Source organism: Nicotiana sylvestris, chromosome 2 (assembly GCF_000393655.2).
Source record: "Nicotiana sylvestris chromosome 2, ASM39365v2, whole genome shotgun sequence".
Taxonomy (NCBI): Eukaryota; Viridiplantae; Streptophyta; class Magnoliopsida; order Solanales; family Solanaceae; genus Nicotiana; species Nicotiana sylvestris.
In genome coordinates this window covers 14,168,610-14,196,176 of record NC_091058.1, presented here as the reverse complement: position 1 = coordinate 14,196,176, position 27,567 = coordinate 14,168,610, and the positions used below count along the sequence as shown (strand labels likewise).

Here is a 27,567-nt window from a genome sequence, read left to right as displayed (position 1 = left end):
ATGTTCCGTCAATATAATTGTATACAATGAAATATATCCATTTCTGTGCAAATTCAAATTCAACTTTCAATAATCATTACTTCTCCCATTAAAGCTAACAATCAATCACAACCCTAGTCAGTCTCCTTTCTTGCAAGTTTCCTTCCGTTTGTCTATAGATTCCTTGTTTACTTTCTTATGTTCGAAAAGCAGAAAAAGGGAAATTAAGGATAAAATGATTAGAGAGAAATATCAAGCAAATTTTAAAGTGAAAAATAAATAAAGCCAAAAAAAAAAGTACTTTTGCTAAAGTGAAATTTTCCATTAAGATGGATTAATTTCAACTTGCGAAGGCGGAAGTTTTGCAGAAATTAAACACCACTACTCTCTCACCCACCTTGTAGTTTCAAATGGAAAGTAAAATAGAAATAAATAAATACCTTAAATAATCATACTACTACCTTTTGTCAGTATCATGAATATATCGATATTGACAATCATATATAACTGAATGGTAGAAGCCGCAAGCCGACCGTTTAGATTATATTTGATCTCTTTAATATTAACTGTAAAAGAATTAATGAACTGAAAATTTAATAAACAAAATAGTATGAAAATGATACAAGTTTGAATGTTTGGCGTGTAAATTTCGGTATACTAATCCCATGTCCTTGGACATATATACATGTCTGTAATTGAATAATTATACAGATGTATTTTTCTCATGTCCATATATACCCGGAGGCGGATGAGGGTGCGAGGTTACCAAAACCCGTTAGGCTCGACAAATCATGCATATAGATTTTATGTGTACTGTATATAGATAGGACCCCTTTAATAATCTATTTGTGCCCCCTGAAAAACAAAATCTGGACGGCAACAGTGATTGAGCTGCTAGTTTAAGCACCTTCCCAGCGTTCCTTACCATTCAGTCTTGTGTTCGAGACCTGGTTCAACCAAAATTAGCATTTTTTTTCTTCTTTTGTTTTCTTTTACATTTTTGGATTCGATGATAGTTTCTGTCCTTTAACCTTGCATGTTTCGAAACCTTGGCCTCTTACGCAAAATTGAAGGCTTCATTACAGACCTAGTAAACCAGTTTTCTCAAAATGTTTTATAACAAAGTACTGATAACAATTTTTTATTTTTGCATATTACTTACCTATATATATAATAAGAAAAATTAACGAAGCAGTGTCGGTCAACACCGCTTCTATCAACATTGCTTCCTATGTAGCACCTATTTTGCAAAGTAATCTTTCACTCTTGCTTAGTGCTTTTTCTTTCTTTAAAAATTTCTGGTTGTTTATATATTGAGGATAAGTTGTCATACTAATTAATTTCTTAAAGAACCGCACACAGAATTTTATCGTTAATTATTGGCATATTTAGAGTTAGTGGTGCCCTCGTCGCGCTCAAATCTTGGGTCCGCCTTTGTATATACCTATTGTATTTACGCAATATATTGTATTTGTTAGGAAGCATTGTATTTACTGGTTCTCAATATCTTAAATTCGCGCTATAAAAATGTCGCTTTAACGTATATACATTGAATATGTAAATATTTTAACGTTATTACCTTATTTTTTAACTTAATTTAAAAAGTTCATCAGTAAAAAGCACTAATATATACTGTGGATTTCGAAAATCTAAGTTTGATGGCAAAATGGTCCCAACTCCGAAGCAAGCAAGTATTAATAGAATGAATGGCGTTTCCTTAGGATATGGTGAACAAAGAAAGAGACAATTGATCCCAGCTGTGATTCAATTCCTCTTATTACTCCACAACGCATATCTGTTTTTCTTTTGTCATTTTGTCGACTATGGTTTTTTCTTTCTTGCGTTTAGTCAATTCAATTCATATTCCTATTGTTACATTAATGGTGTTGGTCCATTTCCTTGCATTTGTTTCTTTCAATTTCATAAATTCGGGTGTTGCTTATATGCTGCTGCTCTTCATATAGATATAAGATAATACCTTTTAAAGGGAAATGAATGAAACTTGGCATAAAGAATGTATCAACTTTTAATATTGTTGTCCAAACGAAAAAGAAAAAAAAATTAAGATCATTTTAGCCATGCATGATGAATATAGAGATTTTGTGTTCGAAACTAAGAACTTCAATTTTTATTTTATTTTTAAAGTTGTCCTTCTAATTAATGATCTTCATGATAAAAAGGAGATGTCCTACAAAATATTTAAACAAACAAAGTGATAATGTCTACTAATTCTTTTAATTTGTTGCTTCACTTAAAATTTGTGATTATTAATTCAAAAAACCATATTGTATTATGGAACCCAATCTCTTGATGGAGATGTTAATAATTGAACAAAGGCTTTAGATATATTTTTTCCACACAATTTCAGAAGAAATTTCAGTTGGCTAATGTGATCATCACGTCAGAATGAAAAAATAAAAAGGAAAAGTAAGGGAAAAAAAATAAAAATAAATTATCTGTTTGGATAACTTAGGAGGGAGAAAAAAAAGTGAGAAATATGCTTAAACTTGTGCTTCATTCTCCTGCATGTTTACTTTTCCTTCACTTTCACCATGCACTTCTAGTACTTCTTTTTCTTTTGAATCAATTGGGTAAAATACAGGGAAATGAAAGAAGAAAAGTGAAAAGGGAAAAAAAGAAAAAGGAAAGTAAAATACAAGTTTCTAAACTTTAGGTACTAATTGGATGAAATGAAGGGAGACAAAATTAAAGGTAAAACACTTTATACTTTGGATAAAAATTGGCTCAAGCAAAAGAATAAAAACGAAAATTGAAAAAGAAAAATAATTCCATGCAAACGTGTTTTCCTTCTCAAGCAAACTGTGGTTCCAAATAGGCTCTAGACATTGACAGAGCCTTAATTTTCTACTTCTCTTATTTTAGTGTTTTGATTTCGAATATTCCATGCGTCCTATTTGTACGACTCTCTTTAACTAGTTCGAAACAACATTTGACACCAGTCCACAACTTTCAAAATTCAAATCTATTTATTTTATCTATTAAACAATATTTTTGTATTAACTTTATATTTTATTTTACTACAACAAATAATACCTTAATCCCCCAGACCCCACGGAGTGGGATAAAACTGGGTATATTGTTGTAAATAATACCTAAATTAAATTATTTTTGTTAGCTCCGTCTCAAGCTAAACGTTTATATCAAATGTGAAAGAAAGATCATCAAAGGATGTGGTGCAGTGGATGTGTCTGCTCTTTCCTTAATCAGAGGTTTCGGGTTCGAGCCCTAGGTATGGAAAAATTCTATGAAAAATCGCGCTCCAATGAGGATATCGGACACCGGGCGGAAACCAAAAAATGTTTAAGAAAGATTGAACTATGTTTTACCCTTAGTAGTCAGTAGTGTCCCTTGCTCATTACTCCTTAGTCCTGAAAATTTGACTGGTCTTGGAACGGTCCATTTAACGAAGCAATGCGTACAAGCAGCTATATACAAAATGAACACGTCAGATACCACGAAAAGTGTACAGACTCCCACTGCACTTCCCTTAATTTGTTTCTAATATTTAAACGTTGCGTTTTGAGTTAAGATGTGAAATATAAGTATTATCCAACTCTATGTTTATTTGTTTTGTATTTTGGAATCAACTACGTGGTTGGATCTGCTACTGTGGAAAATGCCACCTAAGATTAATTTTCAATCATAATTAGTTTACTTTTTATTTAAATGAAAAGAAACGAAAGGGGGAAACAAGAAAAGGAGAGATCGAATGATATTGTCCAGTGTCCACCCACAACAAATTGAAATTCCTCGCCATGATGTTAAAGGGAGCATGAAAGGATGGAGGGTGGGCAGCTTTAGCTTTATAAAGTACTTTTCTTTTCTGGATAAGTTTCTCTGGAATGACTGTCTCATGAAGCTTAGTGCTAAGCATGTGAAATCATGTTTAACTAGTCCTAACTACATTATAGTGTGGTAACAGCTTGTGGAATCAATTAAAGTACATGCATGATGCCTATCTTGGGCACACATCCAAGATTTAAAGTGTACGAGTTCTTACAATGATTTCTAATTAATATACAATAATAATTAGATTCACAACCTAGTATTTATCGATATTTAATAAAAATTTTAATATATATATATATATATATATATAGTATAATTAAAATTTATTGAGTTTTGATGAACCCGTACACAATGCTTTAGATCCGGCCTGAATACACTCAATCCAAAGGGTAGTAAACTTGAGGTGGGTGGTTTCTTGAACTTTCTACAGAACAACCGATTATCAAATTCTATAGGTATAGAGTTTATGAATAAAAAATAATGTGAAATAAAGATACTAGTCAATAGAGAACATTTTTTTTTTTACAAATATGAATATTTTATGGAATAAAAAAGCTTGAAAAAAACACATATTGACTTTTTTTTTTTATTTCCAGTATTATGCAATTTTCACACATTTTTTGCCTATCTCGATAATGTTTTATTTTAGGACAATATTATTTGCTCGAAAATAAATAGTAATAAAAAAAATTCGTTTTGAACAATAGATGTCTTTTACATCTGGCCATAACATCGAGTGGATTCGGTCTTATACATACGCGAGAAAGGTAATAAAAAAAGAATAAAAATAGGCTTTTCTTAAGAGCTAGTTGTTAATAAAGTGGATGAAAATCATGAAATATTAGAGTCATGAAAAAATGCTCGGTGATTTTTTTCATTTATTTAAGTTTTTTGGTCAACAAATTTATTCGACCTCAGTGTTGGTGAGAGATAAATAAACGGTAAAATAATAGATGTATGAACAAGATGGGCAAACAACATAACTGTCCAAAAGATAAAAAGGTAGAAAAAGTTATGGGGTAAAAATGTATAGAGAATTAAAAAGAGTGGTCTCACGAGGACAAAGATGCCCCCTTATCATGGGCGTGGTCTTTGGACCATGGCCCATGCCACTGGTCACCAAATCCATTATCAATCTCGAGCCTAAATTTCTTGAGATTCCCACATTCTTAGGTTGTTAATTAAAACAATAATTTATAAAATAAGATAAAATTTTGGGATTTTGTTGTATGGCCAAACTCAGGGAATGTTGGATTCCCTTGCAAATCCAACTCCCATAAGCCAATACTTGCACTCTTACACATACCAAATTTTTGTTCCCTATATTTTTCTAAAAATATTATCCCACATAATAAAGCTCCCATAATAATGACAAAAATTACAAATTTCTAAGCCATAAGTTAGCTAGTGAATGACTCACCCACGAAAAATATTTTGGTCTTATTATACATACCCTTTTCACTAATACTTTTGTTTATTTGTCTTTACAAGAATGATTTTGATTTAAGCTTAAAGAAAAAGCCATTAAAATCTTGTCATTTCACTGTCTATATTTCAAGACAAAGTGTCTTATTAAGATAGCAGCAAGTAGATTTCCATATCTCAAACTTTAAAATATTAGCCTAATGGTAATAATATTCTGCTTTATTAAAGTTAAGAATATTAAAATATTAAAATATTCTTTTCCACACAAGGGGGCTCTGTCCCAGTGACAGGCATGCTAAGTTCTCCTTTTTACAAAGACTGCTTTTTTTTTTTTTTTTTTTTTTGTGAGGACTGACAAGACAGTAGTAAAATGATTTTCTGGTATACAAAAGCTATAGTTTTGTTCTCAATATCTAAAGACTAGTACTAGTACTATTAGATTACCCCCTAGAGGAAAATCCAATACAGTGTTTGTCTTTCTGTATAGCTTCAGTAAATTCATCAAAGGCTTGATTATTGAGTTTCTGTTTCTTTCTTGCTTTCTGTGAATTGAACATTTAATGGAAAGTAGAAGTGAGTTAAATGCTACATTCTTGTTTGTGACATTCTTGGCCCTTTGGAACACTGCAACAGGATTGCTTTCTCCTAAAGGTGTCAACTTTGAAGGTATAATTAGTGTTCCTATTGAAAATTTTTCTGCAGAATGTGTAATACTTAGTCTTAAAAATTTGATACAATGAAGAAATTTCATCTGGGGTTGTTCTTATTATGTTCAGTGCAAGCTTTAATGGCAATAAAAGCTGCTTTAAAAGATCCTCATGGAGTTCTTGATAATTGGGATGGCACCTCAGTTGATCCGTGTAGTTGGGCTATGGTTACTTGCTCTGCTGAGAGTCTTGTTATTGGCCTGTAAGTGAAAGATTAATGCCTTTTGTTTTTTGTTTTTTCTTTTTATTTGGAATTCAAAGTTTGGGAAAATATATTTCCCCTATAATTCAATGTTAATAGGGTGTTTTGTGCAGAGGGTCTCCCAGCCAAAATCTATCTGGTAATCTTTCTCCAAGCATTGGCAATTTAACAAATCTTCAGATTATGTGAGTATTAAATTTTTTTAATTTCAATCTTTCCTGATTGTTTTAGTGTTATTTTAAGTGATGAATAACTATTTTTGACAGATTAATGCAGAATAACAATATAACAGGACCAATTCCAAAAGAGATTGGAAGGCTCTCAAAGCTTCAGACTCTTGATCTTTCAGATAATTTCTTTATTGGTGATATTCCTCCTTCTTTGGGACACTTGAATAGCCTCAAGTACATGTAAGTATCTAAAGTATTGAAAAGAGAGAACTTCGTTTTTGTTCATTTTATCTTCCAGAATTTTTAATCTTAGATTCCTTTTATTAACTGATTTAGGAGGCTCAACAATAACAGTTTATCTGGAGAAATTCCAGTCTCATTGACTAACCTGTCACAGCTCACTCTTGTGTAAATCCCTACTACTTGTCTTTTTCTTATTGCTCTTTATTGTTTTTTCTCATTGTAATGTTAATAGTTTCAACAATTTGGATTGAGTTTGGTATTTAATTTTTTGGATTCAGGGACTTATCCTATAATAACTTGAGCGGACCAGTGCCTAGGTTCCCTTCTAAGAAATTCGAGTAAGCTAATTAACACTTTATTCATGGATCAGTTACTTCATTGAGTCTTTTAAATTTCAATTAATGAAAACCTGGAATTTTTGAATCATTTATGTTGTTCATTGTAGCATCATTGGAAATCCATTGATCTGTCCGACAGGATCCGAGCCAGACTGCTATGGAACGCAGCTGCTGCCTATGTCAATGACATTGAACAGTTCAGAATGTACGCATTATATAGAATGTCATTTCCCCCCCCCCCCCCCCAAATCTTGCCATTTTCTTCAGCCTGTAATTTCAAGAGTTCTTGCATTCTTCTGTCTATTCTCATCGTTTGCTCTGTGTTATTCAGCTCTGCCTTCTGGGAAGCAAAAAAGTCATAAAATTGCCCTTGTGTTTGGCTCAAGCCTTGGTTGCGTCTCTTTGCTCGTTCTTGGAATTGGACTGTTTCTATGGTCAAGGCATAGACATAGTCAACAGGCCTTTTTTGATGTCAAAGGTCGGTCAATTTGTTATAGAACTTTAGCTCAATGTCCTTATGAAAGTTATGCTCATAGGTTCATACTCATTTCTATTATTTACAAATTTTAGATCGGCACCATGAAGAAGTTTCCCTTGGAAATTTGAGAAGATTTCAATTCAAGGATCTCCAGATTGCAACCAACAACTTCAGCAGTAAAAACATTTTGGGAAAAGGTGGTTTTGGGAAAGTTTATAAAGGTCATCTCCCAGATGGGACTCCTGTCGCTGTAAAGAGGCTAAATGATGGCAATGCAATTGGCGGTGAGAAACAATTTCAGACAGAAGTTGAAATGATAAGCTTAGCAGTGCATCGTAACCTCCTCAGGCTCTATGGATTTTGCATGACACCAAACGAGAAGCTTTTGGTTTACCCCTATATGTCTAATGGTAGTGTAGCTTTTCGTCTCAGAGGTAACGATACATATTCATAGCAAGTGGCATTTCAGATTTCTTATTTGCTTTGTGCTGAAATAATCCGTGTTACTCTCTATAGCAAAACCGGTGTTGGACTGGGGAACAAGGAAGCGAATTGCTCTAGGAGCTGCTCGAGGACTGTTGTATCTTCATGAACAATGTGATCCAAAGATAATTCATAGGGATGTTAAGGCAGCAAATATATTGCTCGATGACTATTGTGAGGCGGTTGTGGGAGACTTTGGGCTGGCAAAGCTTTTGGATCACCAGGATACACATGTCACAACTGCTGTTCGTGGAACGGTGGGGCATATAGCGCCAGAATACCTTTCAACAGGCCAATCATCTGAGAAAACTGATGTGTTTGGATTTGGAATCCTTCTTCTTGAACTGATCACAGGAATGAGAGCTATAGAATTTGGAAAAGCAGCTAACCAGAAGGGAGCAATGCTTGATTGGGTGAGTGTTCATTTGTCAAGCCTCAAATAAGCATCTATCCCTCCATTCCATTTAAAGTGACACTCTTTCCTTTTTCAGTCTGTCCCAAAAAGAATGTCACTTTTCTATATGTGGATACTAGTTAACCTTAAACTTCTCTAACCCTTAATGACGTGCTCTTAGCTTATAGCCATAGAAATGTTCTAAGGATACTTTTGGTATGTGTCAAAACTCTTATAGTTTCGCGCTAGAAACATTGCATTTCCTTCTTTTTTTAGAATGTCATTCCCCCAATATAACCTTGTGTTGCATGTATCAGGTTAAGAAAATTCACCAAGAAAAGAAGCTTGATATCCTGGTTGATAAAGATTTGAAAAGCAACTACGATCGAATTGAGCTAGAGGAAATGGTTCAAGTTGCTCTGCTCTGCACTCAATATCTTCCAGGCCACAGACCAAAAATGTCTGAAATCGTTCGAATGCTTGAAGGTGATGGACTTGCAGAGAGGTGGGAAGCATCCCAGAAATTTGACGGTAGTAACAAGTACAAAACGAAAGAGTTGTCTTCGTCCGAGAGATTTTCAGATCTCACCGATGATTCTTTGTTGCTTGTACAAGCCATGGAGCTATCTGGTCCTAGGTGAGATATTATATTCTTTAGTAGTACGTATTTATACATATTTAAATTCACACTTAGAACTTTCAGGCAGATTTCTAGAGGTCATTCGTTAACTATGTATTGTATAGTAAGGAAACATCATAGATTCAAAGAACTTTGATGTGTTCTTTTTTTCTTGTATATGCTCATCTTTAAGTTAAATTATTTCAGTTGAGAGTTCAATTGTTTTTAACTTAAGACTTGTATTTGTAGTTTAGATAATGGTGTGACTTTGACATTATGAGATTAGTTTTTAAGCATTATTGAGTGCATTCCCATTACATTCATCATTTGCCTTCGAGTACATATGCCTCATTGCTAGTTCGGTTTGCGTATATAATGATTAGCAACGGCTGTTGAAAAGGAATCAGACGTTTTATTTATAATGGAGGGTCAGAGTGCAGAAACTAATGATTTCTGGAGAATCATTCTTTAAAAAAGAAGGTTGCTTTATTTTTCAGTGCAATACACGAAGCAACACTAAAGACATCATAATAGCAAGGAATCCAAGAAACAGACTGGTCCGGCATGGAAATTTCTTACTCCCTCCGTTCACGCACAGTACATAATTTACCATGATACCCATATTAATTGGAATATAGTCTTAATAAATTTGAACAATGATTTGGAATGAGTAATTAATGCTAAGGGCAAAACAGGAAAAATGAATCTTGATATGCGAAAAGTGACAAGTAAAAATAAAAATTTATTTTTAGAATACTAAAAGTGAACAGAGGGATTAATTCATTGTCCAATGGCAAAGTGTGTTATCCAGTTTGACGAGAGTGTAAGCAAGCAAACGAGAATGAAAGTGAACTAAAGTAAATTCATATAGAAAATGGATGTGACAACCGCTAGCTTAGCTTCAACGAGGAAAAACGTTACCTGAAGTTCACTTGATTTGAATTCCTTGAAGCGAAATGTGAATTTTTTTGGTATACTCCATAAAGACTAGCCAAGTCTCTCTTTTTACTGATAAAAATATGAAAACCAATTTTTTCTCCTTTTTCCTAGAAAACAAGATAGGACAATTTTAAAAAATTAATTACATTAACAATTTGTTCTTCCTAAAACAATAGTCAATATAGCTGAATATATCATGAGAGTTAATATTTTGCAGTACCAAAACATGATCCTTTTTTTTTTATACAAAAGACTTAGCAGCCTCGCCCAATACCATGTGATATTTCAACAAAAAAAGAGAGCATGATATGACAACCTAACGGTGATACGCTCATCATCCCACATCTCAATGGACTGAAATGACTAAATAGAGGAGGGATTTTGTTGAATGTTTAAATTTGTACGGTCATTTAAAATTTAAGATATAGAAAGACACCTTGAATCTTTGTACACCAAGTTAAGTAGCAATATGAAACTTCTCTAGGATTAAACTAACGACAATTGAGTCATATATCAGTTGAAAAATTGCCATCCAAGTGGATGTGGAGTAAAAGATTGGGCTGCAAGAGATTTTAAACCCAAAATCTCTGTGTTAGTAGCCCAAGTTCCAACTCGAACGGTCATTAGTTTGGCAGTTTTGGGTGAAATTCAAAAATAGCTAGATTTACAGGTAATAATTGAAAAATAGTCACGGTTTTAAAAGTAATCGAAATTTAGTCACTTTTTATGTAAAAATAAATCTGAACGAAAACACTCTTCAAAATCTGGAAAATATTCCAGCATAATATACTACAGTTCGAATTTTTTACATGTGAACTTCCAGCATAATTTCCAGTTTAATATACTGATCCAACATAATATGCTGGAAGTTCATACTAAGGTGCTCCAATCTCCAGTATATTATGCTGGAACTTTCTGGTGGAGTTCCAACATAATATGCAGGAAGTTCATACACATATGTACCAATTCCAAGTATATTATGCAGGAACTTTCTATGTTACTGCAAAATAATAATTATTTTTAATGACTTTACAAACACTAGCTATTTTTTAATTACCAGTCCAAAACTAATTAGCTCGTGCTATTTTCACCATTAATACTTTCGACCCACTAAGTTCACCTCTTCATTTTTCTTGACGGCTAAGGACTTGTGTTGGGCTCATGCCCATGTTGTTCAACCAAAGGCCCAATGGCCTAATCCTATTCTCTTTTGGTTTCCATTCCTATTTAGAATTAGATTCAGTTTATTCCTATTTTGAGTGAGTTTTGACTTTAAGAGAAAACACCACTCATGATCTATAAATAGGACAACCTTGGAGAATTATTCTATGCTCATTAATACAAGTTTTTGAAAGATTTAAGCACATAAGAGTGGTTTTTGAAAGAGTTTTCGTCAAAGAGAGAAGAGAGAAGAAAAATATTTGTTTTGCTGTAGATTTTTATTCCGACCATCTAACATTCAATTCCTATTTTCCGATTCGTTAACCGTTGGATCGGGCTAAAATTTTGACTGAGTGTTCGTAACATCTTAGTCTTGAATTTGAACGGTGAAGATCGTCTTTTTTGGCTCGTATAATCTGATTTCGAGCCTCGAATAACAGCTTTGTTCTGTGGATTATACTCTTTCTTCAATTGATTAGTTGTTGCTATTGTTGCTCTGTGTTTGGCACTTGTTATATGTATCCAATTTGGAGAACTTTTGTAACTCTCTTATTATTATAGTGGAGCTTTTTGGATCTTTGTGATCCCGTGGTTTTTACCTTCGATTTGAAGGGTTTTCCACGTTAAAATTTGGTGTTCTTTATCTTCTTTATTTTTGAGTTTGCCTCTTCCTCGTCATAACAGTAGTATCAGAGCCTTGGTTATTTATCTGGGTTGTTACAGAATGGAGGCGAATATGAGCAAGATGGTATGTTTAAATGGGAGAAATTATAATGTTTGGAGAAGCAAGATGAAAGACTTATTGTTCGTAAAGAAGATGCATCTACCCGTTTTTTCAGCTCATAAACCCGAGAGTATATCCGATGAAGATTGGAATTTCGAGCACCAACAAGTATGTGGATATATATATGATAATGGGTTGAAGATAATGTTCGCAACCATATTGTGAACGAGATACATGCGAGATCATTATGGGAAAAGCTAGAGACTCTTTATGCTTCAAAAACCGGGAACAACAAATTATTTCTGCTAAAGCAATTGATGACCTTTAAATACAAGGAAGACAACCCTATTCTTGATCACATAAATGATTTTCAGGGCGTCCTTGATCAGCTATCTAGAATGAGAGTTAATTTTGATGATGAGATACAAGGACTTTGGCTTTTTAATACTCTGCCAGACTCTTGGGAAACTCTTCGTGTTTCTTTGACAAATTTAGCTCCTGGCGGTAAGGTGACCATGGAATATGCCAAAAGTGGTGTGTTGAACGAGGAAATAAGGAGAAAATCTCAGGGTTCGTCCTCACAAGCAGATATCTTGGTTACAGAAGACCGGGGGATAGATAGAACAAGAGGCTCAAGGAATAGAGGTAAAAGTAGAAGTAAGTCAAGGTCCAAATACTATAATATTACATGCAACCACTGTGGCAAGAAAGGACACATCAAAAGGTTTTGCCGCAAGTTGAATCAAGACACTAGAGAAGGAAAGAAAACTGAAAATAACGAGAACAATGTTGTTGCTATTGTTCGAGATGACCTTCTTTTTGCTTATGATGAAAATGTCATCAATTTGGTATCCCATGAGACGAGCTGGATAGTAGATTTTGGAGCTACCTCATATGTCACACCAAGAAAAGACTTTTTCTCATCTTATACTCCTGTTGATTCTGGAGTGTTAAAAATGGGCAATGCCAGTGAAGTTAAGGTGTTTGGTGTTGGCACAGTTTGTTTGAAAACTAATAATGGTTCAACGTTAGTTCTTCAAGATGTCAAGCGTGCTCATTTCCTTTCAATTTGATCTCCGCAGGAAGATTAGACGATGAAAGTTACCATAATGCCCTCTTTAATGGCCAATGAAAGCTCACCAAGGGCTCGTTAGTAGTGGCTCGAGGAGTCAAGTCAGGTTATTTATATGTGACACAGGGCTCTATTCTTAATGACTCGATAAATCTGGTGGAAAGTGATACTTGTCAGAATTGTGGCATCGAAGATTGAGTCATATGAGTGAGAGGGAATTACGTGTTTGGCCAAGAAAAGTTTGCTTTTTGGAGTGAAACAAGCAAAGCTAAAAATGTGCATACATTGTTTAGCTGGCAAACAGAAAAGGGTTTCCTTTCATAGCCATCCTCCCTCAAGAAAGCCCAATTTATTGGAGCTAGTACACTCTGATTTGTGTGGTCCTTTTAAAGTAAAGTCAAAAGGTGGTGCACTTTACTTTGTGACCTTCATTGATGATCATTCTCGGAAGCTCTGGGTGTATCCTTTGAAATCTAAAAATCAAGCACTTAGCGTGTTTAAGGAATTTCAGGCTTTATCTGAGAGACAAACGAGGAAGAAATTAAAATGTATTCGTACTGACAATGGTGGTGAATATTGTGGTCCCTTTGATAACTATTGCAAGGAAAAAGGAATTCGTCATCAGAAAACTCCGCACAAGACACCTCAATTGAATGGTTTGGCAGAGAAAATGAATAGAACTCTAGCTGAGAGAGTTAGATGCTTACTTTCAGAGGCTAAATTTCCAAATACATTTTGGGCGGAAGCACTTAACACTGTTGCCTATGTTATCAATTTGTCTCCTGCAGTTGCTTGGGATGGTGATGTCCCAGACAGAGTTTGGTTTGCCAAAGATGTTTTTTATGATCACTTGAGAGTTTTTGGGTGTAAAGCTTGTGTGCATGTTCCTAAAGATGAGAGATTGAAACTGGATGTCAAAACCAAGTAGTGCATCTTTATCGGTTATGGTCAAGATGAGTTTGGGTATCATTTTTATGATCCAGTTGACAATAAAATTATTAGAAGTCGTGATACAATATTCTTTGAAAACCAAACTATTGAAGATATTGACAAAGCTGAGAAGATAGATTCTCAGAGTAATGAGAGCTTAGTTGATATTGATCCAGTTTCAATTGCTAAGGCACCTATTGTACATGAAGGAACCCAAGACAATGATGGAGATAGTGATCAAGATCAAAATGATCATCATGGTGTAGATGTTATGGATGCTCCAATTGATGAAGTTGTGGTTGATCAACAACCAATTTCTGCACAGGTAACTACTTCGAATGCTCCTGAAACCTCTCTTAAAAGATCTACAAGGGAAAAGCAAAAATCCATGCGCTATCCTCCTGATGAGTATGTACTTTTGACTGACATGGGAGAACTTGAGAATTATGATGAAGCCATGCAAGATACTCACAAAGATCAGTAGATCGAAGCGATGAAAGATGAGATGAAGTCACTCCATGAGAATGACACATATGAGTTAGTGAAATTGCCGAAAGGTAAGAGAGCTTTATCTAACAAATGGATATTCAGAATAAAGCAAGATAACCATACCTTTGCGCCTAGATACAAGGCGAGGTTAGTTGTTAAAGGTTTTGGCCAGAAGAAGGGAGTTGACTTTGATGAAATTTTCTCCCCTATTGTGAAGATGTCTTCTATTCGTGTGGTTCTAGGCTTAGCTGCAAGTCTAGATTTAGAGGTTGAGCATATGGATGTCAAGGCTGCTTTTCTTCATGGTGATTTAGATGAGGATCTTTATATGGAGAAACCTGAGGGTTTTGTAACTAAGGGAAAAGAAAATTATGTCTGCAAATTGAAAAAGAGCCTGTATGGATTGAAACAAGCTCCGAGGCAATGGTATTTGAAGTTTGAATCTGTCGTAGAAGAACAAGGGTACAAGAAAACTTCTTCAGACCACTGTGTATTCTTCTAGAAGTTCTCTGATGATGATTTTATTATTTTATTGCTTTATGTGGATGACATGCTTATTGTTGGCAAGAATAAATCCAGAATTGCAGTCCTTAAGAAGCAGTTGAGCAAATCGTTTGCGATGAAGGACTTGGGGCCAGCAAAGAAAATCTCGGGCATTCAAATCCACCGACATAGAGATAGAAAGGAGTTATTTCTGTCCCAAAAGCAATACATTGAGAAGGTACTCAAGAGGTTCAATATAACAGATGCAAAAGTGGTTAATACTCCTCTTGCTAAACACTTCAAATTGAGCATTAGTCAGAGTCCATCTACTGATGAAGAGAAAAAGGAAATGTCTCGTATTCCTTACTCTTCTGCCGTTGGTAGCTTGATGTATGCTATGGTTTGCACTAGACCAGATATTGCACATGCCGTTGGTACTGTTAGTAGATTCTTTTCTAATCCTGGAAAAGAACATTGGGATGCAGTAAAATGAATATTAAGGTATTTGAAAGATACTGCAGATTTGAAGCTGTGCTTTGGCAATGGCAAGCCTGAACTTGTTTGTTACACACACTCTGATTTAGGAGGCAATCTTGATAATTCAAGATCCACTTCCGGTTATTTGATCACTTTTGCAGGGGGAGCTATTTCTTGGAAATCTAGACTACAGAAGTGCATAGCTCTATCCACCACAGAAGAAGAATATATTACTGTCACAGAAGGTGCCAAAGAACTATTATGGATGAAGGAGTTTATTAATGATCTTGGCTTTGAGCAGTCAAGGTACATCTTATTTTGTGATAATCAGAGTGTTATCTGTCTCACCAAGCACTCCACTTTTCATTCTAAGACCAAACATATAAATAGTAAGTATCATTGGATAAGAATGGCCGTGGAAGAGAAATTATTTGAGGTTGAGAAGATACACACTGATGAAATTTTTTCAGATATGCTGACAAAGGTGGTGGTTACAGATAAACATGAATTTTGTAGAAATTCATGCCTGTCAATAGTTCCTCTACTTAAAGACACATTTGGCCCCTTGGCTGGAGGGGGATTTTGTTGGGTTCATGCCCATATTGTCCAGCCAAAGACCCAATGGTCTAATCCTATTCTCTTTTGGTTTCCATTCCTATTTGGAATTGGATTCGGTTTATTCCTATTTTGAGTGGGTTTTGACTTTAAGAGAAAGCACCACCCGTGATCTATAAATAGGACAACCTTGGAGAATTATTCTATGCTCATTGATACAAGTCTTTGAAAGACTTAAGCACATAAGAGTGATTTTTGAGAGAGCTTTCGTCAAGAGAGAAGAGAGAAGAAAAATATTTGTTTTGCTGCAAATTTTTATTCCGACCAGCCAACATTCAAATCACGTTTTCAGATTCGTTAACCGTTAGATCGGGCTGAAATTTGGACGGAGTGTTAGTAACATCTTGGTCTTGAATTTTAATGGTGGAGATCGGATTTTGAGGCTCGTAGCATCTGATTTCGAGCCTCGAACAACAGCTTCATTTTGTGGATTATACTCTTTCTTTAATTGATTAGTTGTTGCTTTTGTTACTATTGTTGCTCCGTGTTTGACACTTGTTGTGTATCCAATTTGAAGAACTTTTATAACCCTCTTATTGTTATAGTGGAACTTTTTAAATTTTTATAATCCCATAGTTTTTACCTTCGATTTGAAGGATTTTCCAAGTTAAAATTTGGTGTTCTTTATCTTCTTTATTTTCGGGTGTGCCTCTTCTTAATCATAATTGCACCTGCTCTTCCCCGAGAGAAATATTCCTCTCGTTTTCAGCTGTTTGTAATTACTTACTTAATTGCTTATTATTCTCATTGAAGCTATTCATCAATGTTATTATGGTTATGTGTTCATGTTATCATTCTCATTTTTGCTTCAGAAAATCAAAGGTTTTATTATTTGCTAGCGTTGTTAAATTGACGAGTCTAAACTCTAAATTAAATGTAGACTTTTCGATTGTCTCGCCAAATCGAGAAATCCCACGATTTACTCCACAAAGCGCAATTACATGCACCTTTACGTGGAAGATGCATAGGCTAATTGCTTTATCAGTCTTAGTAATACTCTCTCCGACTCATAAACTCATATTATGAGTCGTATATGAACCGTATTTTTTTACATATCTCTTAAAAATATTAATTAAAAAATAAATTAAACTATTTTACCCTTAGCCTTAAAATATTTAATCTATTTATATCTTATCTCCATTTTCAAAAATAATTATTACTAAAGGTAAAAAAAATACGTTCCTTAAAAAATATTAAACTATTTTACCTTTATTTATGCCTTAAAATATTTAATCTATTTATATCTTATCTTCATCTTCAAAAACAATTATTAAAAAAAATAATTAATATTATTTTAAACTTGACAAATAATTTGAGATAACTATTTTTAGTAACCACGACTGTTTATACGAGATGGGAGAGTAGTCATTATGTAAAAAAGTTTCTTGTACTTCATACAAAGTATATTTTAAAGCAAGCGTCATAGGAGTATCATTTTAACAACTTTGGATAATTTCAAATACATGAACATATATAGCACGAGACGGTATACTAATACAAGTGAAAAAAACTAGACTAAATATGTTGTAGATTAGTTTAACTAGCTAGCCGGTGCCGGTAACGCCTAAGTCTTGTTTGTTGTCTTCCTTGCCGGCACCAAAAACAGGACCGCCTAAGCCGGCGGCATCCTTAACCTTGTCCTGGATTTTATCAACCTGGATTCCGCGTTCATCTTCACGGGAATGGAGTTCCATTTTGGGCTTGTCCTCCTCTTTCTGTTCGACCGATTCATATATTGTTGGTGTTAGAGATCCCTTTGGCTGTGCTCCTTGTGCCCCCGACATTCCTCACCTTCAACCTTTAACTTCTACGTACACCCCTATATATTATACCCTTTTTAACTTCGTACAATTCTTTGCTAAGTAGTTTGGAGCTAGCTTGCTAAGCTTATTATCAATGTGCATATTTATGAGTAGCTAACATATTCAATAGTCATGACGGTAAGATTGATGAGGCTGCCACGTTTCATACAAGAAACTTTCATGTGGCTAACGCGAAGAAGTTCCACGTGTGAGCTGTGTATGTCACTCCCTGTTAAAATTAATTAAAGGGAATTAGTTAACTGGTAGACCAAGATATCAGCTACTTCGTAATTATCGTGATTTTCCATTTTTTTCACTATATATTAATTCTACTAATACTCAATTGAATATAAGTGATATTTTTAATATGTATAGATATTTAATTATATGAAAATATTGGTACAGTATTTTCTATATACATTTAAAAACCTTAATCAAATACTATTACTCTCTGTAATCTTTTGAATAAGCCAGTTAGTGCAGGAGGAGGTTTGGTATGTTACACCGTACACGGTATTTCCATTGAAAGCTCATGGAACCTATTATTCAGAAAACTACAGCTATAAAGATATTGAGAAGACGAAAAGAATGGCGCATGTCTAACGCAAAGGTAAATTGACAATTTAAAAAATTGTATGTTTGAAGTATTTACTCTTATGTGACCATGTACGTGAAATTAGTTTAAACAGAGGTTGTTTTTTCAAAAAAAGAAAATTTAATGTCGTATTCAATCTATATTGACTTAAGAGGGAGAAAATCAGCCCTAAGATTTTACCAGGTGTCAAATGCATAAAATGTCATGTAACAATTTTTAGGACAAATTAGCTAAAGGTCAAATTAGTTTTCTTTTTTTTTAAATTTTAAATTTGAAAACAATTAATTAGGTATTCTATTTATATATATATATATATATATATATATATATATTTTAAAAGCACGTTATTCTATATTTAAAAGAAGAAGAAGTAGTTTCTACGTTTGTTCAAAAAGAAAACCACATTCCTATGAAATAGGTATATAGATACATTTTGAAACTTAGCCGCTGGTAATTGGGAACGCCATTTTCAACTCTTTGCCCTAAAAATTTCATTCTCCAAATTCAGCACTTCGATCCCATGATGTCTTACCACGATATCAACTCCTTACCCATGAACTCTTCTGCCCACGATTCCAGTAGCATGATTTCACATTTTTATCAAATTAGTTCTAAAATCAGTTCTACTTTTACAGTATATAGTTCTTTTCTTTTCCATCGTGTACATATCACACAGCAATTCTACACTAAAAGAGATGATTGGTATGATTTGTATTTTATGAACGATCTTTATTCCAGTTGAAATTGTATTCCTTTAACAGATAATTCCGTGAAGTTTTAGTTTCTACTTATATTTACAAATAGCTCTATCTAAGGTTAACTTTTGGTCTCTTACTCCCATAGGTAGCTGATGGATTTCATGCCCACAATTACTTTACATTCTCTGTAACCTTCCCTTTTAACAAAACTTAGAAAAATTGATACCTGCTGCCTTTGGAATATACATCTAACTGTTTAATTCCATCACAATCTTCATTTATATTGTCTATAATAATTACTAATTTTGCACATATTTTCTCGATTTGTAGATGTCATTGGCAAAGTTGTAAGTTATGAGGACGTACAATCTATCAAGCAAGATGATAACATCTGTATGTACATGAACATTAAGATGTAAGATTATGAGTAAGCTCACGACAATTTATTCAACTAAGTAAATATTTCAACAATTTTTTACTTTGATTCCTATGCTTAACCTTATAATAATTGTAGGAGTAACAATATTTCTGCAACTCTTTGGGGAGACTTTGTGGAACAAATCAAGCCATATTTGAATGGATCCAATGATAAGCCTGTTGTCGTCGTCATGCAATTGATTAGAGCACATCGATATCGAGGTTATTAAATTGTCTACTTACTTTGCAATACAATGTCTCTATACAATTAGTAAACTCTTAAAAAGTACTTTTAAGATTGCAGAACAATATCCGGTGAGGAACACTTGGCACGCGTCAAAGCTTTAGATCAATTCAAATCTTCCTCAAGTTGTTGACTTTAGGTCTCTATAAGTTGGGTTAAATTTAAGGCTATTTCATCCTAAATTTTAGTCTTAAAATTTATTAATGTATCTCAAGTTAAAAAATGAAACAGAATGGTTTTTGTGCGTGGAGAAAGCTCACAAATAATTACTCAAATTTCATCTCACAAAACTCTCTCTGTTGCTAATGAGCTAGCATCTCGAAGTATTGAAGTTAAAAATATTAAGGATTTGGGTGACTGTAACCATGTGAGTACCTACTTTTAAATTATTCTTTACTTTTTAATTACTACAACTTTTATCTTATCTTTTTCTACATAACAATTGTATATATAATTTTTATGTGCAACCATGAAATTTCTGGGTTGTAGCAACTATTGTACACGTTGAATTAGACCGTGAATGATGCTATTTAGCATGCAAAAATTGCGCAACGAAACTAGAAAAAGAGGGGAATAATTCTATTATAAAAATTGTGAGCAAATTCAATCTGTCACTCATAGGTATGACCTTAATTTATAGTTTCTTTACTATTATATGATTTTAAAAATACAAAATCTTTCCAGGCTACAAGTTAAAGTGATGGATTGCACCAGTACAATTTCTTTGCTGTTGTGGGATAAGGATGCAACTAAAATTATCGAAAAGTCAGCAACTGATTTAAAGGATGTTGTATTTGAGGTATAATACAATTGCTTAGAAAAATAACACCATCAACGTTGAGAGAAGTGGTAAATGATCCATTCCTCTGCATCTCCTTCTCGTCTTATTTATGGGGTAGTTCACTTTGTGTCTATATGCATGTGAGGACTGATATACTTGAAAGAACTTTAGGTTAAAATAATAATGTCAAAGTTCTTTTAAGTTTAAGTTACAAAGTGATTAAGATGTGATTTTTAAATTTCAAATGAGCTTATTCCTAAATTTGTATGTCTTTGCTCTTATTAGATTTACTTGAGAGGTTTGATAAGTTTGAACTTTGAAAGTACGGTAATAGTTCTCTGTTTTTAGGTGTCCTTGAGTTTCGCTAAACTTAAGATAATTGTAGTTAAGGTTAAGTTCTGTTTTTAATAGTTCACTGTTTTTATCTTTTCGCTAAAGTTTCATTTTGTTTTGAAGTTCTTTAAAATCTAGGTTTGTTCTTTTGCAGCTAAACACGTAAAAAGCAACAAAGACTCAAGCAAATCTACTTTTGTATACAAGTATTGTATGAAAGCTAGAATAATTTTGACATTAACACAACCTATTCTGTAACACCCAAAATTTTTACAATATTTGCATTCTTGATTGAGCATTTTTTTATAACGAGGAAATATTTTACTTTGCACTTCCTAAATATAGAATGGTCAATATATGAAAATTTCTTACTTTAGGTTGTGTTAATATTGGCAATGAAGTTCCATGGTGTTGCTATATGTAACACTTAATATTATTTTGACGAGTTGTTAGTAAATATAGTATATAATTAAGTTTTGGGTTTCCAACCTTTTGTATTTATCTAAGAATATTTAGTAGTTGGGGAACCATTTTATTTCATATTTGTCCATAAACTCCCTATTCTTCTACTCTTCATAAACAAAGAAGAATAACTATCTACCTCTCTCTCTCTTTCTATCTCTATCTTTCTATCTCTATCTCTCTATCTCCTCCGTAAGAACAAGAAGCTGAAGTTTCATCAAAAAAACAAAATCATGGATTTCTAATAAATCAACGCACAAAATTCGTTTTTGGTGAAGATCAAGTTGCTCCTCTTGATAAGTTTCTAAACTCGTTTTTATACTAGACACCTACTAGTATTTTCTACATATCTTTTTGTACAGAGCTCCGATTTAAGTGATCCAGGACTTTCTGGAAAGGTATTTCATAAATCTATAATTTTTATGAAGGAACCAAAATCTAGTTTTGTTGGTATATACCTGAAAAGGGGTCAAAAAGTACAGGACAGGTGCTGCCCAGATTTTCAGTTCTTGAAATACTCCATGTACTGCTGTTAGTAATTTTAGCATAAATTTTTTGTTCAAAATTGATATGGTGGTGATTCAAGATGTTCTGAAATGGTAAGACATAGATCTACAACTTTTGTGAAGACTATAAAGTCTAGTTTGTCCGTATAGATCTTCAAAACAGAGTCACAACTCGGAATAGTGATACTGTCCAGAATTTCTGTTTCAACGTTTTTGGGTAATTTTCACCAATATCATGTTTAGTTGACTTGTTAAATCACTGAACTTATTTAGTTGATTATGTATTTAAGGTATATAAACCCTTGAAAAAAATCAAAGGGGAAGTGTTTGAGGAAGTGGACAGATTTGGTTTGCTTACGGCGTAGACGATTCGAACGTCCCCAAGTTGTGATTGAACTGTTTTGTGGTAAAACACCAAGGTTTGTGTATAAACTTGTACTCTTTTTGCTTGCTAGAAATATGTTAAAATAACTTGATATTTTATTTTTCTTGTCTTCGAATTATATTGTTATATTCGGATTATATCAAGTCTTGTAAGAAATTTGCTAAATCGCCGATTCGTACGGATTGTTTGATCATTTTGCATTCTTGTTGGGACTTTGTCCTTCTTGTGGCAGTGACTTGGTCACTCACTTGGCATGCCTCTTGATTCGGATCTTTTGCCATCTTGACTTTGGATTTGTAATTCGTTTTAAATTATGGAACTTGTCCGTGTTAAGTACGAACTAGGAAGTCATTTTTAATATGGTTATTGATTCTCTTGTCTATTGGGTTTTGACCCTACTTGATTTGAGGCTTCGGTCCATCTTGATATCTGATTATGCTTAGTGTGATGGCATGACGTACATATTGGGCGAAAAATGGATATTTGGTATACTTCCTTAAATTAATAGTATACACTTTCTAGACTCTTGAACATTGTTATTGATATTTGGAAACACTTCAAAGTTTGATATTGGTATGTTTGATATATTTGTTCACTTGTTTTAAATTATATTAAATTGAGCTAACTATGACTGAAAAGGGGAATTGGAGAATTTAATGACTCCAAGCCTAAAGTTTATACACCACTAAGCTTTATGCTTAGCGATAGTTGTTTTCTATCGTAGGAAATGTTCGGGATGAAATCTGAAGATGGCCAGGGTGAAGTAGTCTCTTTGGGAGAATTTATGGAGATCACATTTGCATATGCACCTTGGTTTGCATAGTTTTGGACGTGTACATGATATATATATATATATATGTCACACTTAATATATATATATATATATATATATATATATATATATATATATATATATATATATATGTCACACATATGTTATTTGAAGGCTTGTTGGATTTTAAAGACCAAAATCTTGTAGCTTGAATTTGTAACCTATTTTATTGTATTAGGGTGTTTTAATAACTCAAGACTTGTAATATGCTGAATTTACACTTTCTCTTGTAAATATGTAGAAAAGGAGAAAACTAGTTTCCTTTGTTTTTTATATATACCTGATAGTTTGAAATTTATGTACAATATAAACTTGCGGTGATTTTGAATGATTGTATAAATCAGTTAGGAAGTTGCTTTAATCTGTTAATGTTTTGACATTGTATTTCATTTAAAATAAATTTATGGTGTATTTATAAAAAAAAAATTATATTGCACTTTCAACCTTTTCGCATGGGCCTGCTTCCGCTACTACAATTATTCTAAATATTTTTATTAATATCTATTTTAATATTTTGTAAGTAGGAAATTAGATTTGTTTTCCTAAGTAGTACCCTCCTAAAGGGATTGCTTCAACTTTTGGTATCAGAGCCACGGTTTGTGATTCTAGGATTTGTTTTGTTGTGATAGTACCTAGTATTTGTTGTTATTTCCTTTCTTTAAAATGACTTGGAGTTTATAAATTTTTGCATACTTGTTTAATTTAATTTATTGTATTTTTTTTGCATATGCATCATGTACATGTCCCTAATGCAGTGTGATCTTATCTTTTATAGGATTTTTAATATGGCCTCTTCTTCGAATAGAGCTGTTGAATCCGTTGATGAAAGTCAGGCCCAGTATAATGCCATGCCTCACCTTCAGGGAGGAAATGAGGAACCCTTGCCTGACCTAAATCATCCTCGTGTTAGTGGAAATGAAATGGGCAGTAATCCAAGAGCAATGAGTCATAATACTCCATTTATGACTCTCCCATTCCAGCAGATGGCTGAATTCTTTTGTCACTTAGCTGGGACAATGTCAGAACCTAGTGAAATGAATTTTGAGAAGATGAGAAAAATGGGCGGAGTTGAATTTGATGGCACTACAGATCCCACGGTAGCTGAACAATGGCTCGAGCGCATGGATAGGGTCTTTGAACAACTGGAGTGTACTAATGCTGCCAAATTTAAGTATGTTATCTCTCTTTTACAAAAAGATGCCTATGATTGGTGGGTAAGTGTGCCAAATGCAAAAGCAAAACCTCCGGTGCTGACTTGGGATGACTTTGTGAAATCATTTCGTGCAAAATATGTTCCCCCTGTCTATTGTGATGCTAAAAAGAAAGAGTTTCTGAATTTAAGACAAGGAAGTATGTCTATTGCAGAATATCAACAAAACTTTCTCAGGCTTTCTCGCTATGCTAAAGGTATTATTGATGGTGAAAGAGACAAGTGCAGAAGATTTGAAGAAGGTTTGAATGGTTACATTCGAAAATCAGTGGCAATCTTACAACTTGATGATTTTTCCAAGCTGATTTCAGCTGCACTTACTTGGGAAAGAATTGACAAGGAAGAAGCTAGTAGGAGAGAAAACAAGTTTAGGAAGGGTAATTCAGAATATGGCGGTCCATCCAAAAAGGGAAAGTTTGACTATTCCAAGACCGAGAGTGCACATAAATCATTACATCATAAGCAGAATAAGTCAAATTTTTCTACTGCCAGTACTCCAAGTTATGGCCAAGGCAAAACTCATACACCTACTTGTACACAGTGCGGGAAGAATCATTATGGTGCATGTAGACGAGCTTCTGGTGCTTGTTTTAATTGTGGAAGTATGGATCATAAAGTGAAAGATTGTCCTAATCCTAATCCTCTTTCTTATACACATACAGAAGGATCAGTTCAAAAGCATGTCACTACTCATTCTCAAGCCAATAGTAGTGCTAGACCTCGAAATATGCAAGCAGCGGGTTCGAGTGTAGCTAATCAGGCTGGTGGGTCGAGAGCTGCTGCACGAGTTTATGCTATGAGACAGAAGAATGACCAGGATAGTCCGAACATAATTGCTGGTAAATTTCACTTATTTGGCATATCTGTTGTTACATTATTTGATCCTGGATCTTCGCACTCTTATGTTTGCTCATCACTTGCATTTCCCGATACTGTTAAATCTGTGAGACTTGACTTTGATGTGCTGGTCACGAGTCCATTAGGTCATCAGGCCGTTGTTAACAGGATTTACCGAGATTGTCCATTCATGATTCAAAATCTGGTATTCCCTGTCGACTTGCTTGAAATGCCCTTCCGAGACTATGATGTTATTGTTGGCATGGATTGGCTCCATAGGCACCATGCATTGGTTGATTGTAGGTTGAAGCAAGTGACATTTAAAACTCCTGCATATTCACACATGGTAGTTCAATGAGAAAGATTATTGACATCTAATATTATTTCTGCGGTATTGGCAAGGAAGATGATTTGTCAAGGTTGTGATGCCTATCTTGCTCATATAGTCGATACACGATTGGGGAGTCCAAGTTTTAAGGACATACCAACTGTGTGCGACTTTCCTGATGTATTTCCTGATGATCTTCCTGGGTTGCCTCCAGAAAGGGAGATTGAATTTCCTATAGATCTTGTCCCTGGAACTACTCCTATTTCTATCGCTCCTTATAGAATGGCTCCAGCTGAATTAAAAGAGTTGAAGGCTCAATTGCAAGAACTTCTTGAGAAAGGTTTCATCCGTCCCAGTATTTCACCTTGGGGAGCTCCTGTTTTATTTGTGAAAAAGAAAGATGGCACCCTTAGGCTTTGTATTGATTATCGACAGCTGAACAAGGTAACAATCAAGAACAAATACCCACTGCCTAGAATCAATGACTTGTTTGACCAACTGAAGGGTGCCAGCTTATTCTCAAAAATTGACTTGAGGTCTGGATATTATCAGTTGCGTGTGAGGGAGCAAGATGTTCCTAAAACTGCTTTTAGGACCAGGTATGGCCATTATGAATTTTTGGTAATGCCATTTGGTTTGACAAATGCTCCTGCTGCATTTATGGATCTAATGAACCGTGTATTCAAGCCTTATCTCGATCAATTTGTGGTGGTGTTTATTGATGACATTTTAGTCTATTCCAAGAATAGAGAAGATCATGATAAGCATATCTGAATTGTCATGCAAGTTTTGAAAGAGAGACAACTCTACGCGAAGCTTTCCAAATGTGAATTCTGGCTGAATGAAGTGGCTTTTTTAGGGCACATTGTATCATCTGAAGGTGTGAAGGTTGATCCTAGTAAGATTCAAGCTATTGTTGATTGAAAACTCCCTAAAACTCCAACTGAGATAAGAAGTTTCTTGGGTTTAGCAGGATACTACAGAAGGTTTGTGAAAGGCTTCTCTATTATAGCTTCTCCCTTGACCAAACTTTTGGGGAAAGACGCCAAATTTGTATGGGATGACAAGTGTCAAGAGAGCTTTGAAAAGCTCAAATCCTTATTGACACAAGCTCCAATACTTTCTTTGCCAGCTGAAGGAAAAGATTATGTGGTATACAGTGATGCATCTCATTGTGGATTGGGTTGTGTTTTGATGCAAGAAGGGAAAGTAATTGCTTATGCCTCTCGAAAGTTGAAATCACATGAGTTGAATTATCCCACTCACGATCTTGAACTTGCTACCATTGTTTTTGCCTTAAAAATTTGGAGGCATTACTTTTACGGAGAGAAGTGTCACATATTCACTGATCACAAGAGTTTGAAGTATTTGGGTACACAAAAAGAGTTGAACTTGAGACAGCATAGATGGCTTGAACTCATCAAAGATTATGATTGCACGATTGATTATCATCCTGGTAAAGCCAATGTGGTTGCAGATGCGTTGAGTCGCAATTCTCTTGCAACTTTAACTCTAAGTCCATTGCCTTTGCTTCTTGAATTAAGAGCCATGAATGTTTGCCTTTCATTTAATTCTAATGGTTCTATCATTGCTAATTTGCAAGTCAAGCCAGTCTTACTTGAGCAAGTCCAAGAAGCACAGAAGTTAGATGAGAAACTGGTGAAACGGGTTGAAGAAGTCCAAAATGGAAGAGAATCAAAATTTTCATTAAGGAAAGATGGTACCTTATTTTATAAAAATAGGTTGTGTGTTCCTAATGATGATGAATTGAGAAAGCATATCTTAATTGAAGCACATAGTTCACCTTATGCAATGCATCCTGGAGGTACTAAAATGTATCGGACCATTAAGGAGCACTATTGGTGGAGTGGTATGAAGAAAGACATTGCAGAGTTCATTTCTAAATGCTTGGTATGTCAACAAATAAAGGCTGAACATCAAGTCCCAGCTGGTCTCCTACAACCTTTGTCAATACCTGAATGGAAATGGGAAAGGATAACGATGGACTTTGTTTCTGGACTTCCACGCACTCAAAGAAATCATGATGCAATTTGGGTCATTGTAGATAGACTGACTAAGAGTGCTCATTTCTTAGCAGTCAGAATGGACTACTCACTGGAACGTTTAGCACAATTGTACATTAATGAGATTGTGAAGTTGCATGGAATCCCTGTTTCTATTGTGTCTGATAGAGATCCGAGGTTTACATCCAGATTTTGGTCTAGCTTGCAAGAAGCTTTGAGTTCCAAGGTGAATTTTAGTACTGCTTTCCATCCACAAACAGACGGCCAGTCTGAAAGGGTAATACAAATCTTGGAGGATATGCTTTGAGCCTGCATTATTGAGTTTAAGGGTAGTTGGGACAAACATTTGGCCCTAATAGAATTTGCTTATAATAA

The 27,567-nt window shown here is 34.4% G+C and overlaps 1 protein-coding gene across 1 annotated transcript; it reads left to right on the top strand.

The window, feature by feature from the left end:
- Positions 1 to 5,544: 5,544 nt before the first annotated feature.
- Positions 5,545 to 9,077, top strand: LOC104248716 (protein NSP-INTERACTING KINASE 1-like). The gene is made up of 11 exons (XM_009805018.2): positions 5,545 to 5,880; positions 5,991 to 6,123; positions 6,237 to 6,308; positions 6,390 to 6,533; positions 6,630 to 6,701; positions 6,815 to 6,874; positions 6,982 to 7,079; positions 7,206 to 7,352; positions 7,445 to 7,786; positions 7,869 to 8,248; positions 8,547 to 9,077. Exons 1-11 carry the CDS (start codon positions 5,775 to 5,777, stop codon positions 8,868 to 8,870), a joined length of 1,878 nt encoding a protein of 625 aa, XP_009803320.1. The 5' UTR covers positions 5,545 to 5,774; the 3' UTR covers positions 8,871 to 9,077.
- Positions 9,078 to 27,567: the final 18,490 nt, after the last annotated feature.